Source organism: Macaca thibetana, chromosome 8 (genome assembly GCF_024542745.1).
Source record: "Macaca thibetana thibetana isolate TM-01 chromosome 8, ASM2454274v1, whole genome shotgun sequence".
NCBI classification, from domain to species: domain Eukaryota; kingdom Metazoa; phylum Chordata; class Mammalia; order Primates; family Cercopithecidae; genus Macaca; species Macaca thibetana.
The window spans coordinates 11,843,375-11,859,440 of record NC_065585.1 but is presented as its reverse complement, the minus strand read 5'-3'; the positions used below and the strand labels follow the sequence as shown (position 1 = coordinate 11,859,440).

Genomic DNA, 16,066 nt, shown 5'->3' with positions numbered 1-16,066 from the left:
CCTCTCCTTTCTCCACCAAAGGCTTCACCTCAGCGAGGTCTACGTCCTGCATCTCCCGAGACATGTCCCTGCTGTCACCTGCCTGCAAAGAGACAAAGGCCAAAAGGTCAACACTTCCTGCAGAGAGGTTTCCTGAAGGAAGCAAATCCAAGACCAACGGCGAGAAGGCCAGGCCTGTGCTCGGCCCAGCAGCTTCACCTCCCTTGTGATGCACTGCAGGGGATGAGGAGGCCCCTTGTACACACGGCCCATGGACCCAACTCAGTCTTTCCAACTGGGCCTAGGGCAGTGGATTTCCCGGGAGAGGATACTGAGGCTCACAGACACTACCCTCCCAAAGAAATGGATGGATCAGGCTCACAAACAGGTCCCCATACCGAGTTCAGGCCCACCCACCATACCCAGGACACAGCTCACTGCATTCTAGACGGGGACCTGCATTGCTCATCCCAAAGTCAGGCAGCCCAAGTGACAATGAAACGGGAACACAAGCTCATACCATGCTTACCATGTACAGGCATAGTACAAGCTTCAGCCTCACAGTTAGCCCTAACAGAAGGCTGGTGACGCAGACGCAGAGACACACAGGCACACGCGTACGTGCGCGCGCACACACACACACCCCCCACGGTGCAGGACTCTCAGCTACCTGCTAAAAGGGAAGAGGGCAGAGGAAAACCTTAATCCAAGGAGTTTGGCAGGCACTTGAACACACAGTACAATTTTGTAAGAAAAAGGACCTCCAAGGCAAAAAGTACTTCCTGGACCAAAGCAAGGAATGGGCCAGATGAGCACAGTTACCTGTGCTCTAACACAGGGCAGGTGCAGAACTGTGGGCTGCAAAACCAGACTGAAGCAGAGCCCAGGAACACTCAGAATGCTGCCATTGACTCCCTGGGGTGCATGGCTCGGGCAGGTGGTGATATCTATTAATCATACTTCCAAGAGCTGAATCTAGAAACCAGAAGCATAAGCATGTATTCCTATAGATCAGTAGTCAAGTTAGAAAAATTAAATGCCCACCAATCCCTGGGGTGAAGCATAAAAAATGCAGAATAAGGTCAAGTATTACAGACAGCATTAGAGGACTGGGGGTGAAGGAGTAAGTGACAAGGGGGAAGAGCCCAGGCCACCCACCCGGTTCACAGATCCGGACTTTCTGAATGGAAAAGGCCATGAGAACCAGCCTGACCAAAGCCCTCACACTGCCAGCTTCAGAGTGGGAACCTGGGCCCCACACTGCCCAAGGCCCCTTGGAGGCAATGGTAGAGAGAATGCAAGTCTCTGAAATTCCTGCCGAGGGCTCCTCTGAAGACCCAGGAATTCCCAAGCACCTGGTGAAACACCTCTTAGAGGTCAGCCGGCAAGTGTGGGCCACCCTGAATCCACCCCGGATCCATCCCTTGTGCCAACACATGGCATTCCATGGGCGGATCCCGCTCTCCACTGGGGTGCTCTGGTCTGGGGCCCCAGCATGATTTTCCCCAGTAGATAACCAGCCCCACAAGAATGCCTTTATACAGACTTTGGAGTCTATGCTCCAGAACATTCTGAAAACAAAGTCGGTTTTATATTTGTGAGCATTCCTGGGCAGCTGCCAGCTTGGAGGCAGGAGGCATGAAAGGCCCGGGTCTGTTAGCCTTGCTAATTCAGCAGGTTCGTGGTCCCAAGACCCTGGCCTGTGGGACACCTCGCCTACACAGCCTAGGGAGCCTTCCAGAAGCCCAGGGCCCTGCCAACGCCATCCCTCATTCTGAGACTGAAAGGACTTCTCATGTCACAGGAGCTTCTTAGCATACCCTGCTCAGCAAAGCACGCCAGGGTGAAGTCAGGGGGCTCTCACTGTCCCCCCAAGTGGGTTCAAGCAGTCCTATCTGTGAGCTTCATCAAGCAGGTAGCCTGTTCTTTTCTCTACCTCTAGCTCCCAGCATGAGAGACTCTCCTAGGCACAGTCAGGCTGCAACTCCCTCTCTCAATAAATGAGCAATGCAGCTCAACAGCCATGCTTTCAGTAAAATTCACTTTTAAATTGTCGCTAAACCCCAAGAGTGCAATGTCTGGAAAACAAATTCTACATTTAAAAGGACTCAACAAACGCTGTGGTTCAGCCCAGTTTTGTCAGTTCTCTTTGGCTTCCAGAAACCATGATCACACTAGGATATGGTGTCAGCCTCCACCAGCTCTCTCCTTCTGCAGAACACACAAGAGAGAAATGTCCACCTTCCCCGTTTCCTCTATCTGGTGAAACCTCTCCACGCTACCCGGCACCTTTTTCCTTCCTACAGCTTAGCTTCCCAGACCACAAGAGGCAATGGGTTAAAAAACCACTGTGTCTCCTAGAAATATCAAGTTCTTGAGCATCTGCTTTTTTGAGCTGGTGGGGCCTTCTCTGACCCAACCCCCTCAGTGCTAAAGGCCTTTGGGAAGTCTAGAGATAAAACTGCCGAGGATGATCACAGGACGTATCTAAACTAGGGGGGATTTTATCTCCCAGGGGACATTTGGCAATGTCTGGTGACATTATTTATTGTCCCCCAAATGATTCCATTGATTTTGAACCATTTAGGAAGTGTCCTAGACTCTGAAGTCTGCGAGGAGACTGGATAAAGCTTTGCAGTAGTCTGGGGGGACTGTGGGAGCTGCACACCTGAAGGCAGCCTGCATGTTGGCCGCGCCCTGCAATACCAAGGCCGCATGAACCAAGGACTGCAGAAGGTGCTTTCTGCGGGGTGGCCCAGCCAGCTGCTGGCAGTCCACCATCAGGGCAGGAGGAGAGCAGCTCCCTCACCTCAGTTCTCCCAAACTGGGCCCGTCAAGCAGCCCTTCCCTTGTCCCTGAAGCCTCAACCAAAAAACTTCTCAAACTTTATTTGCAGGAGCTTTTGTCCAAAGGAAATCATGTAACGAAGTTCAACATTTAAAAATGTTAAAAAATAAATATTTAAATACTTAAAAAGCCAAGGTGCTTCGGCTGAAGCCAGGAAAAGGGGCCTGAACCCCACTCCACCTGGGACTTGGCTCTCTACAATCTGCCCCCACCAGCCCCCATGCCACCAGGCTGGCCCTCAAACAACATCTGAGTTCTGGGAAGCAGGTTGGAAAACTCAGGATTTATTCAGAGGTTTCTTCCTACACTAGGTTCTATGTGCCCAACACGGAGCTCAGAACAAAACTAACACCAGCTCTGGTGATGAGATCGGCTATGGGACCCAGGTGGGGATCATGAGCTAACAGACCCAGTTCCCACCCCCACGGAGCTCACAGTCCTGAGGGGACAGGCGCTCCCTTGGGCTCACTCATCAGGCTGCGTCTGGGCTGTGTCCACTGTCCTGTCTGTCCCCCTGGAGGGCAGAGCGGATGCTGTCTGGACAGCATCCAGGACAGTATCTGTGCCTCCTGGACAGAGATCCTCAGCTCAGTACCGCTGACATTTGGGCCCCGCAAGCAGCCTCTGCCTTAGGGGCTGCCCTGAGCATGGGAAGAGGCTCAGCAGCATCCCTGGCCTCTGCCCACCACATGCCCACAGCATACACCCCAAGCTGTGACCAGCAAAAGAATCTGCAAACGTTGCTAAATGTCCCCTGGTGCGACATCCACCTTCCTTTGGAACAGCTGATTTTAGTAATTCCTAGTAGGTAACAGTATCCAGAAAATGTCAGTTGGATGCATTCTTATTTAATCTAGTACGCGCACACACACACACACACACACACACTCAAACGCACTCACACATCCTCTCACCCCGACACACTTGCAAACTTTCCTTCTCACACTCATTCTCACACTCACACACTTATACTCACACATACATTCTCACACACTCATTCTCACACACTCACACATTCTCACACACTGAGACACTCTCACTTTCATGGGTTCTCACATTCACAGTCATTTATACTCACGCGCACACACACGCACACGCGCACCCCCCACCACCTTCATTCACGGAGGAGGAGGCTGGGCCCAAGCGGCTGCCGCTGTCCTGAGCTCACCCCGCTGGCTGCAGCACAGGGGCTGGAGGGGAGCCAGATCCGATGTTCACAGCCTTCCTTCACTCTGCTCTCCCCAAAACACTTGTTCTGGGATTCAAAGTCACCACCTGAGAATCACGGAAGGACCCAGTTCTGGCAGAAGACGCTGACTTCTGGTGTCTGTGATCTCCTTCTACCAGCAGGAAATGGCAGGTGATACGTGACCTGGTTTGGGGGCTCGGGCTGGTGCCTCCACTCCTGCTCCCTCCCGCCGGGCACCTGAGGCCCTCATGGCTTAGCAAGGTGTGGCAGGTGGAGCCTGTCCCTGGGCTTGAGGTCCTTGCTGGACTCCAGTCCCTACCCCTTCCCTCTGCCTCGTGCAAAGTCCTAATCACAGAACATTGGGGCCCACTAGAAAGCATCCAAGTGGTCCTCTAACAGGCGGGGTGGCAGGGCAGGGCCACATGCAGCACAGCGGGGGACCCAGGGCTGACTCCTAGCCCACCTGCCCTGCCTTTGGAGTGGCTTAGGACTGACAAACCGTGTCTCCATCTCCAAGGCCATCTTTGCTCCCTAAGAAGCACAGAGGACACCCCTCCAGCAGATCTCCTTCAGCTAAAACCCAGCTTAGCGCCAAAAACAGGGCTCCAGGTCACAGCACCAGCTGCCAGCCTGACTTGTATCTCCACTTCTTCCTTTCCCATCCACCTGCTTGGGAAGAATTCCGAGAAGACCAGAGAAGTGAAAGGTAGCCAGGAGCTGGGGGAAGGCTTGCCGGTCAGATGCTGGTGTTACCATTTATTAGCTCTGTGATCCGGCATAATTTATCGAATCTCTTTTTAAAAATGTATTCTTCTTTTTGTCTTTTAGAGAGACAGGGTCTTGCTATGTTGCCCAGACTGGTCTCGAACTCCTGGGTTCAAGTGATCCTCCTACTTCGGCCTCCTGAGTAGCTGAGATTACAGGCATATGCCACCATGCCTGGCTATCTAACCTCTTTGCCTCAGTTTGCTTGTCTGTCCGTGGGTATGCTAACTCCTGCTCCCAAGGATCAGCAGTGCGGCTTAAATTCAAGAGTGGCGGGGAGAACCTGGCAAACAGCTGCTTAATTCATCAGCATACTTTCCTCTCAGGGTTGCCTTGGAGATGCCAGGACATCTGTGAGGACGCGACCTGGGTTTCAGTCCTAGAGTCCCAGTGAGGAGAGGGACACATGGAAAATGTTCAAAATTGCCACCAAGGTTGCTGATTATCAGGCCCAGTGCACCACCACTAGGGCCCTCCTCTCCACCAGCACTGTCTGTCAATGAGTAACGAGGGCCCAAGAGGGGCCACACAAATACCTTTCCGGTCCAGCAGACCCAGGAGAGTCAGTGGAGAGCTGGATCACAGGTTCCAGGCAAAGTCAAGGCTAGGATCTGCCTGAGGAACAAAAGAACATGACCCGTGACCCTGGGGCCTGGGGGGGCAGTGGGCACAGGCCTCTTGGGTAATCTGAAGCCACTTAAGAACTGTTCAATCGGCCGGGCACGGTGGCTCAAGCCTGTAATCCCAGCACTTTGGGAGGCCGAGACGGGCGGATCACGAGGTCAGGAGATCGAGACCATCCTGGCTAACACGGTGAAACCCCGTCTCTACTAAAAAATACAAAAAACTAGCCGGGCGAAGTGGCGGGCGCCTGTAGTCCCAGCTACTCGGGAGGCTGAGGCAGGAGAATGGCGTAAACCTGGGAGGCGGAGCTTGCAGTGAGCTGAGAGATCCGGCCACTGCACTCCAGCCAGGGCGACAGAGCAAGACTCCGTCTCAAAAAAAAAAAAAAAAAAAAAGAACTGTTCAATAGCTCCTGGGGGACTGAGGGGACACACAGAGCCTGTGATTCCCAAAAACCTGAGTGGGGCAGCAGGAACGTTGGCCTAGGAATCAGGGCATGGGGACCCTGCCACCTTCCTATTCCATGACTCTGAGCAAGTCACTTCCTCTCTGGGCCTTGGTTTCTCCATCTGTAAAGTAGGCACAGTGTATGTCTATGGAGATCACGCTGTCCACAACAAACTTATAGGCAAACGGAAACCCAGGCAGGAAGGTGCTTCACAAAGACAAAAGGGCCACGGGGTCTTACCAAGGCCCTGCTGGGCTCGGTTCTGGCCAGATTAGCCCTGCACCTTGGACCAAGGCCCCCACTTCTGCCGGCCTCAGACTCCTGTCTGTTAAGACTAGAGCCTTGCCCCAGCTCTGCCACCCATCTGCACACCCTCTTGAGCAAACTCTCCTGGGCCCCCAGAACTCCCACAGGGTGGGGCTGAAGGGGTATCCAGCAGAGAAACATCCATGATCTGTTCTAGAAGTTCCAGGTTCCACCCGCCACGAAGAGCAGCCTCAGGAAGGCAACAACATAACCCTACACAGACACACCACAAAAACAGCACCAGGAACAGTATCTGCAGCACTAACTGGGTTCTAAACCCTGTACTTCCTTTAAGCCTCACAGAAACCCTAGGAGGGAGGTGCCAGCATGTCACCATTTAACAGATGAGGAAACTGAGGCACCAAGAGGTTAAGATCTGTGCCCCAAGCCAGCAAGCATCAAGCTGGCACAGGTTAAAGCAACCTTAAAGGGAACGCTGAAATGACCTCAACATTGTCCTAAATATATCCATAGTCCTTACCACCACCCATGGCCCAGATGCAACGTTGTAAGGTGGGCTGCCTGTGACCGTGAGGCTTTCAGCGTGTGGAGGTCAGCTGGGACAGTCACATGCCTCTCCTCCACTCTGCAGCCGCCACTGAGCCACCATGAGTAGGTTTGAGCTTTTGGCAAAACCAGCGTCTTGAACTTTTCTCCCTTCACAACACCCAGAAGGTTCTGTTTTCTGCTCCCCCATAGCACCTTCCTAAGTGGCCAACTCAATGCTTTGGAAAGCGTTCACTCAGCACACTGTTTCACTTGCTCCTCAAGACGGTTCCCCCAGGAGAGCTTGGGTATTATACCCAGTTCCCAGACGGGTAACCTGAGGCTCAAAAACAAACACAAAGGCCCACTTGACTTCCAAAGGCCACATGTCTAGATTCCTCCCTGCGGAGGGAAAGGTGAAAAACTCACTGGTTTGCTGTGGGTGCAGGTGTGGCGCTCGCTCCCCTCGGGGGAGGGCAGACAACAGTCCCCTGGAGGCCTTCAGTGAAGCAGATAAAGGGAGGACAGGCGGGAATTGTTGACAAGTGTAGCATCGATTGTCACCAACAGCAACTGGCCCAGATTCCACCCTCCATAGCATGCCTGGTTTCAAGGCCACGTGAAAGCCAGTGTTCTCTCCAGCACATTGGGCTCTTTACAGAACAGATTTTAAAAGCAGGGGAAAAAATCAATGTGTGCTATGACTGTTTGCTATAGCAGCTTCCCCAGAAAATTGCCCAGAACGGCACCATTTCTGCCTGAACCTCAAGGAAAACCACCTTAGACAGACCCTGGATGGCCCTGCCTTACTGTGAATACATTCCTTTGTCATTTCTCTGCCAAAACAGATTTTGAAGTCAAGCTACAAAGCAGTTCACGGGCTCTCTTGGTGTTTTCTGGACCTTTTGAAACTCAAGGCCCTGGGGAGGGTGAGGAAGTTGGCAGTCTTCAAGCACTGTCTTTCTTATCTAATCAACTCAGCAAACAATATGGGTGGATTCACCGGACCTTCAAGAAAGTTCCCTAGTTTAGAGGTTAGGGAAATGCATCAGAGCAATCAAAATCAAGGAAACAGTGCAAATGGCACACAGAGAACAAAACCACACTAGGAACTCCTCAAGGGCCCCTGTGCTTTGCAGTGGACCCTGAAACCCAGGATGCATCAGTGATGTTTGATATTCAAGGAATGAATAAGGGATCACTAAGAAGGTGAACCCCACTGCCTCCCTCTCAAGCAAGCCAAAGCTGCATTCACTCCCTGGGTGTGGGTCCAGAGGGGCTGGAGGCGACACTGAACTTGTGTGTGTTCAGCTTGAGCACAGCACCAGGGAGATCCGCCAGAGTGTCCCAAACACAACAGCAGGAAGAGGGAGGTGTCAAGAATCTCGTCAGGGCCCACCTCTTTTCTGCAATACAACCGAGATCTTCCTGGAGATTCTCAGTGGAGTGTTGGCAGTTCGAGTAATTTGTTTGGCAGAGAGAAGATGACCGTCGGAGGGGATGAGGTGAATAACTGGAAGTCCAAAGGAGGACACTGGTCTCCTTAGAGGATTACTCTGTGAAATCTGCGAGACAGGCATGAGCTGCGCTGGATGGTCTCAGATGATTTGTGGACATCACACAAACGGAGCCAGTGTTAGCAGAGGACGAGGAAATGGATCCCTCATACAGAACCCTTTGTCCCGGGATGGGATGCTGGCCACGCTAACAGAATCCTTTTCCAGAATGGTCTTGCAGTTTCCACCCTCCGGAATGGTCCTCCGATCTCGTCTACGCAAGGTGGTCCAAGTTACTTCCTTAATCAAAGGAGGTGTCCTTTCACCACCACTAACACAATACCTACTAAGGACAGGCTCTCAGGTTTCATGGGGAACATGAGCAGGTCCTAGGAGGGACCCAACCTAGCCTCCCCTCCAGTAGGGGACAGCCAAGGAGGCCTTTCTGGAGAAAGGAGGAGAGTCCCACAATTAAAAAGGAGGAGGGAGAGGTGGTAAGCATTCCCAGCTGAGAGAGGCCACAGACCCAACTCTAAAATGGCCCTCTCACATCCACGTTTGAAGAGGGCTACTCAGAACCTTCTTAGGTTCCATGGGGGTGGGGCTGAGGGTGAAGACAGGAGAACAGGATGGAGAGCTGGGCCCCCACCCACCTCTCTTTAAACAGAACTCTATCCATAGTTAAAATGTATAGCTGCAGAAAGGCCCCCGCGGATTTACAGAAAGGAAAGATTAAACTGCTGGGGAGGGCACTCAAGGCCCCCAGACTGTTAAGGAGCCTCACTTTCTACCATCTCAGTTCAGGAACACCGGCTGAACTCAAAAGGTCAGAGATGAAGCCCAGGCAGGCAGGGGGTAGGCAGGTCTGTAAACAATGTTAGGTAGGAAAGTCAAAGATCTGGGTCAAAAAGAGACCTGTTATGGCCCCAATTGTGTAATCCATTCCCATTCTGTAGTGCTGGGGCTGATACCCCACCCGAGGGGGCCCAGGTTTCTTTTCACATGGCCCCCACCCCAAGAACTTGGCTCCACGTTGGCACCTACTCATGGCCCTCTACTTCTGCAACCGCCTTCCTGTGGGGCCTCAGTGTCCCCAGCCCTTCTGTGCACCTGCCTGGGCCAAGTTCTCAGCCAAGACCACTATCTAGCCTGCCTCTGTCTCCAAGTTGAAAGATAAAAAGCCAAGCGGACACGCAGGCCTTCCACCACACAGCCATCAAGAGAGGCAGGAAGAGCAGCCTGGGGTGGATCCAGGAAATCAAACTCATTCTCAAAACGTGGGCCCAGAGGGTGTGGGCAGCCTCCAAGGGCAATGTTGGAGTGTGGAAAAGGCTCAGGAGGCTCACCTTGGCCAGAACCCCACTCACTGGACTCTGGACACAAGAGTCACCAGCCTGAGCCTCAATGTTCTGACCTGAGAGGTGGAAAGAATGTCTTCTACCTCAGTTAGATGATGTGATGCATTGAACCTCCAAGGCACTGTAGCAAAGAAGAGCCATTTACTGAGCACTAATTCCCAGGCACTGCAGACACAGGGTGGCCTGAAGGTACAGTGGCATGCACGGCCACACCTTCCTTTCTTCTCTCCCCTGTCGTTCCAGAGCAGAAGTACTCAACTCTGGCTGACTGCAGGATACCCCACTCCCAACCCAGCCAAGGGAGCTTTGAAACAACAGGGTATCCCCTGATGGAGACAGAATCACAGGAGACTGGGCATGGAAATGTGCATTTCAGAAGAGGTTCTCACGACACTATTATGCAACCTACATAAGCTTAGCAAAAAGCAAAACCTAGGTCAAGCATTTGCAGGCACTTTCACAGCCTTGGGTAGGTTTAGGACAAAGGGCCCCAGACTCTGCTTGCCAAGAAGATGCCTTGAGAATGTCTTCTGTGGGTGTTCCTGACAACAAACACCTACACACTGTTTTCCACATGCTGGGTGCTGTTCTCAGTTTACACAGATTAATAGTTACACATCCTGATGACACCATGTCTGTTACTCTCATTTTACAGAAAAGCAAACTGAGGCATGGAGCTCCTGATTGCCCTTTCATTCGATCCCGATTTCTTCAGGCGCCCCAACATGTTGCCATGGAAAAAAAACAAAGGCTCTGAAGTCCAACTGCCCGGGTTCAAACTCTGGCTCTCCCACCTGAGCCATATGGCTACAGGCAAATCCTGAAACTCTCCTGGCCTCAGTTGCCTCATCCACTCAGTGGAGCAATACGGTCCAGGCAGCGTTCTTGTGAGGATGAAGGCCGATGAAGGGAGACAGTGGCTGTTCTGGAGGGAGAGGGACGCCGTGTCCCTCCCTGGCCTTCCTTCCAGGCTGAGTCAAACCTGAACTCTGCTTGAGTCTTAGATGCTGAGTCATCACGCTTTCTCTCCCAGGACAGGGCCTTTGAGTCACGTCTGGAATGGGATTCTCTGGGGTTGGGTCCCAAGGAAGAACTGCAGCTTTGGGCCATCAGAAAAACACAATGCCATCTTTCTTTCAGGGCCATGTGAAGGCAAGTTCAGGCCAGTGGGTTTCAATGTACCCCGGGGGGAGGGCCCTCAGCTCAGCTGAAATCTGTCTTCTGTCATGGGGGGGCAGCCCCAATTCAAAGGCCAACTCAGGGGGCTGCAGCCTCTATGCCCCTGCCCTTCAGGCTGGCTTTGCTAATCTCTCAAAAATACCTGATTTACACTTTTAAAAAAATCATCCCACTCTGCCCCTTTGGCCTCAAAAATTTCCTCGCCAGAAACTCAGTGAAGATGCAATTTCCTTTTGCCCCTCCATAGCAGGCAGGCAAAATCCTGTCAGGAACCCTTTCCACTGCCTTCAGTCCCACCCAGGAGCCTCCCACAAAGCTGAGCTCCAGCTCAGCTCGGCCTGGGCACATCCCTCCCCATCCGTGTGCCTCATTTTCCATCTGTAAAATGGGAAGAAGTTGGACTAGGTCCTATGTGAGTTTTTTTACTCCATTCCAAATGATCAAACCTTGTTGCTCCAAAACAACTTCTTCAGGAGAAGAGACTCAAACAGACACTCCAGGGTCCCTCAAAAGCCAAACCCAACACCTCCACCCATGCACAGTCTATTACCTTGCCTGAAACTCAACCTGCTGGTTCACAGAGAATGGGGCAGAAGACCCAGAGCCATCCACTTCATCCCATGTGCATATTTCAACTCCTCCCACCTGCCAGGCACTGGGCCAGGGGCCAGGTTACAGGGCGAGGCAGGCAAATCCTTCCCCTTGCCCAGATACAGCTTACATTCTCGTGGGAGACACGGTCCCGCAAAGCTAAGAAGTCACGGGTCAGGAGAACACCCTGTTTTCCATCCACACGGAAACCCTCTCTCTCCCTTACACCTTCCTCCATCCCCCACTTTGTGCCACCCCAGCCTGGGGCTGGCTCTGCCGCCACACACACCACACAGAACCGGTCTGTGTCTCCAGCTGTGTGTCTCCCCCACCAAAAAGCAGCCCTTCCAAGACGGGCGCTGGGGTTTGCCCCCACTGCACCTCGCTTATTTCAATCACATTTGTGAAACTCAATAAGGACGCCAGAATTTCTAAACAGGAAGAGTCTAGACTGAAAAATTCACCTTGAAACTGCATTTCTGCAGCAAGCACAGGGGGTTTGTATTTAGATATGTTCATTTGATGCAGCTTAGGAGAAGGTCCCGTGCAGCTGATGGCTATTATAAGGATGTCTACCGCCCTCCTGCCTGGCCACTGGCTGACCTCTGAATCTTAGATATTTCCCAGTAGCTTAAAGAAACCAAGCAAACTGAAGTGTCCCCAGCGTCCGTGAGGAAGGGTTGTTCTTGGGTGGGCATAAGATAACCAAGGGCCCTGCCTCCCCCACCCGCTGCCAGGCATCTCCCACTTCCAAGCCACAAAGGCGTGCTGTTCAGGACCCCCAGGGACAGCAGGGACAACAGGCGGGGAGGTATGGGGGAGGGGTGGGAGTAAGGAACCGACCCACTAAATTCCAGCTCCAGCTACTAATTTGACAGAGGCGTGACAGCGTGTTTCCCCCAGAACCAGCCGCATTCCCCACGCCCAGCCCGAATCTCCTCCCGAGGCTGAATCAGAGACCGCGGCGGATCCCCCAGGAACGTCGGAGTAATTCCAGCTGTTCTCCCCCCCTGGAGAGCAGGAGCGGCCAGCACCGGAGGCAGGGGAGGGGAGGAAAGCGGGGAGGGTGGGCGGAGGCGAAAATGACGCCACTCCTAGCTCCAGCCAGCTCAGGGTCCGCCAAATGTCCGCGAGACCCCTCTCGCCCAGGCCACTTCTCCCACGCCGCCGCTGCTCCAATCGCGGGTTCCTCCGGGGGCGCACCCTGCCCAGCGGCGCTCACAGACACTTGCTCCCACTCGCGTGCTGCACTGTGACACACCCTGGACCCTCCCCCCAACACACGTTTACATTCACATGCACACCGCCCTGTGTGTGCTACGGGACTGAAGCGCCACCAGCCTCTCGGATCCACGCCCGTTCCCGACCCAGTCTGTGAGCCAGACACACCCACGCCCCCTTCTCCAGCCTCCTCGCCAGCGCCGCTCACCTCTACCATCCCCATCTACACACTCGCGCTCAATCTCTCCGTTCCCAAACACACACACCCACACCCACACACACACTCCCCTAGTCCCTTCTGCACCCACGTCCAGCGCGCACCCCTGCCAACGGCGCCAGCTGGGATTCGGAGAGGAGGCCAGGAAACGCTATCCTGGCGTTTTCGGGCCGTCTCATCACCCCTTCCGGACCTCCAAAACCCCATATCTGCAGCTAGCGGGGAGATGAATGGGAATCTGTCTTTCTTTTCCTCCCTTTCCGTAATTGAACACCCCCAACTTCAGCGGTGTCTGCACCCAAAGCCCCTTCGCGCCCGCGCCCCTGGGTGGCCGCACACTTGCAGCTCCGGGGCGCTTACTCCTGGGGTCCGAGGGGCTACAGGGACGGTCCCGGCGCTCCAGCGGCATCGCACGGGCGGCCCCTTTCTGCTCCGCGTCGCGCCCGGGAGAAGAGGGCGCGGGCTTACCTAACGCGAGGGAGAAAAGAAAGGACGGTGCTGAGGCTGGCGGCGTAGCGCCCCGCGGAAGCCGAGGGCGGAGGGTGAGCTGGCGAGCTTGAGCGCGAGCGGTGAGCCAGACGAGGTTTGTTTACGTCCCGGCGGAGGGCGACTTTATAGGCACCGCGGCCCCGCCCCCGCGCCTCGCCCCTCCCAGACCCTCGCGGTCCCCGCACGCAGCCGGGACACACCCCTTCCCCGCTCCCTCCTCCCGGGCGCGTAGGGCTGGGCTGGGGCAGCGGCGCGGCGGGCGCCCACTGGAGCCGCCGCCTGTTGCGCAAGCCTTCGTAGGGGCGCGGCCGGGAGGGGCCTCGGGGCCCGGGTTGTGGGTCGGCTCTGCAGTCCCCTCCGAGTCCGGGTCCTCGGCCTGTGCAGCGGGTGCGTATGCCCTGCCCGGAGGAGCTGTTTGTGTGCTTGTACGTGTTCATGTGCGCGCTCGTGCGTGTGCATGTGGACTTCCTTGTGTCTCCGTGTGGGCGGAGGCCCCCCAGCTCTGCCTCAGAGTTTCTTCTGAGTCTCGTAGCGCCGCGCCCTGAGCGACTCCCTTCACTTCCTCCGGGTCTCACCCGCTCGGCTCCCCAGCCGGATTCAGCTGCCTGCCCAGCAGCTGCCTTCCCTTTCGCCAGATAGGTTCCCTCCCATTCTCACCCTTCCTTGTCGCGAAAGCTCTCGCTGAAATCCTCGCTCCAGTTTAATACCGTCCATCTTGCCCACCGCCGCCCAGCACCCAGCGCCTCCCCTTCCCCTCATCTTCCCAGTTCTAAGCACACTCACTGTACCTTGCCCACTAGGCTCTTCTCTCCTGCCCCACAAACCCAGATGGGAGGGTTCTCACCCCTTCCTATTCTGATTTCCTGAACTTTCAAGACACACCCTTTCCAACCTTAGCACTGTCCTGCTCTGCTGCTCTGTTTTAACTATTGCCTGCATGTTCTCATCTGGCCAAAGAAACCAGCAATTCTCAACCCCTACTGCACATGAGACGCCCCAGAGGAGCCGCCAAAATTAATAAATAAATAAATAGATGATAAAAAGAGAGATGGACTCCAGAAAGGTTTAATCAGAATCTCAGGGGGTGCAAACCAACTGGGCATTTGGGGTTTTTACAAAGCTACCCAGGTGGCTCCTGAGGTGCAGCCAGGTTGAGAAGCACTGCATGGAGGAACATGATTTTATGAATAAAGGAAGCCTGACTCATAGCTGGCACCGTCATTGTCCTCAGGCTACCTGCCCAGTGTTGAATTTGCCACTGAGCCCAGGACCAGACCCAGGGCAAGCTCGGGTGACCCTCCCTGCCCCTCCACAGACACATACGCGCGTGCGCACACACACTTCCTGCTGAATTGTAAACCTCTTTTCTATGCCAACCCATGCTGTCTCCAAGGCAGGGGCCATGGCTCTCCTCTGCATCCCACATGCCTCCCTAGGCCCTTAAACTGATTTATTATGTCATTCCACAAGGAACAGAATTGAGCTGCTCTTATGAGCTGGGTCCTGTGCTCCGCCACTGGGAAAGGACTGAAAAGGCAAAGACATTTTCTACAGGTGCATAGCATATACAGCCCCAAGATGCAGTTTCTCCATCCATACAGCGTGGTTGAGCTGAGCTCATTCATTCCCTAACTATATTAAGGACCTACTATGCCCAGGCACCATTCTAGACCCTGGGGACATGATCATGAACAACAACAACAACAGCAACAACAAAAATGTGCATCTCTGGGAGCCATCACGTTGTCTAAAGACCCTCCCAGATCAAGCAGTCTGTGTGCCTGTTTTCATTTAGCCAGCTTACACATACCCATTCTCCCGTAGGCTCCCTCATTGTGGCGATTTATTGAGTGAACACCTTTGACTTTTTATCTGCTAAAGATACAAGAGTGTCAAGTTCAAAAGTGCGGAGTGTCAAGATAAGGAATGTCAAGTTCAAAAGCGCAGGGAAAGCGGCCCACTTCTTCAATAACAAATGGAACTCCTAGTGCATGGAAATGCAAGGGCATTTTGCCAGGGGAGGCCCTTGCCTGTCTGTTAGAAGAGGTCCTCAGGACAGAACGCTAAGAGCAGCCGAGACTTGCAGCTTGAAACCCCGAGGAGGATGCCTGGTGGGAGGCTGGGCTTGTGTGGGAAGCCTAACCTTCTGGAAGACCATTAGCATTGAACAAGTCAGAGGACAGAGGAAGGAGAGTGGAGTGAAGAGAAAAGAGCTGAGAGGGGAGGCAAGAATTTGAGCAGTGGAACACAATTTTCCAAATGATGGCATTCTAAAATCAGAGTCCACATCACCTTGGAGAAGGCCTGAGGAAGACACCATTTGGATTCCACACTCCCCTCCCTCAGCCCAACACAGCCAATTTTCCTTCCCCATTGAAAAGGATGTTTTCTTCCACTGAGCACCAGATGAAGTAGTTTTCTCAAGTTTAGTTAAGTGTCACTCCGCAGGAGAAAGACTGTCTTTAGCACAGGTCTGGATGCACATAAAGCATAGAGGATGCCCACCCTATGCAGGGGCTCCTTTCTGGGACCTGGGAGCTGCATGCACCTCCACATCCCCCACCCCAGCCAGCTGAGGAGGCAGAAGCTCGCGGAGCTGAATGTGGGTGCAAACGCACTGACTGTTTACATTATTCCTCTTTCTCGCTGGTCAGCAGTAGAATCAGATTTGCTTAGTAAATGCACATGCGCTGCAAATCCATCACAGGATGAGGTCGGATTTTCTGGACTGATGTCCACTGGAAATTTCTACTTAACAACACCTTAGATTTTATACTAGAATATTCTAACTAAATGTTCCAAAAATGACCATAGGAATCACCTATTCCCAAATGTCTTCCTTAAAACTCGTGGGTACTCGGGGTTGGGAGA

The 16,066-nt window shown here is 53.6% G+C and overlaps 1 protein-coding gene across 2 annotated transcripts in view; it reads right to left on the bottom strand.

Moving 5' to 3' along the window:
- Positions 1 to 13,308, bottom strand: part of NDRG1 (N-myc downstream regulated 1) — a 61,205-nt gene extending 47,897 nt beyond the window's left edge. For both annotated transcript variants that reach the window (XM_050801666.1, XM_050801665.1), the window contains exons 1-2: positions 13,175 to 13,308; positions 2 to 82 (exon numbers count right to left, since the gene is read on the bottom strand). In XM_050801666.1, coding sequence (XP_050657623.1) covers positions 2 to 64 — 63 coding nt within the window. In that variant the 5' untranslated portion in view covers positions 65 to 82; positions 13,175 to 13,308. The remainder of the gene's footprint in view (position 1; positions 83 to 13,174) is intronic.
- Between the last annotated feature and the right edge of the window lie 2,758 nt (positions 13,309 to 16,066).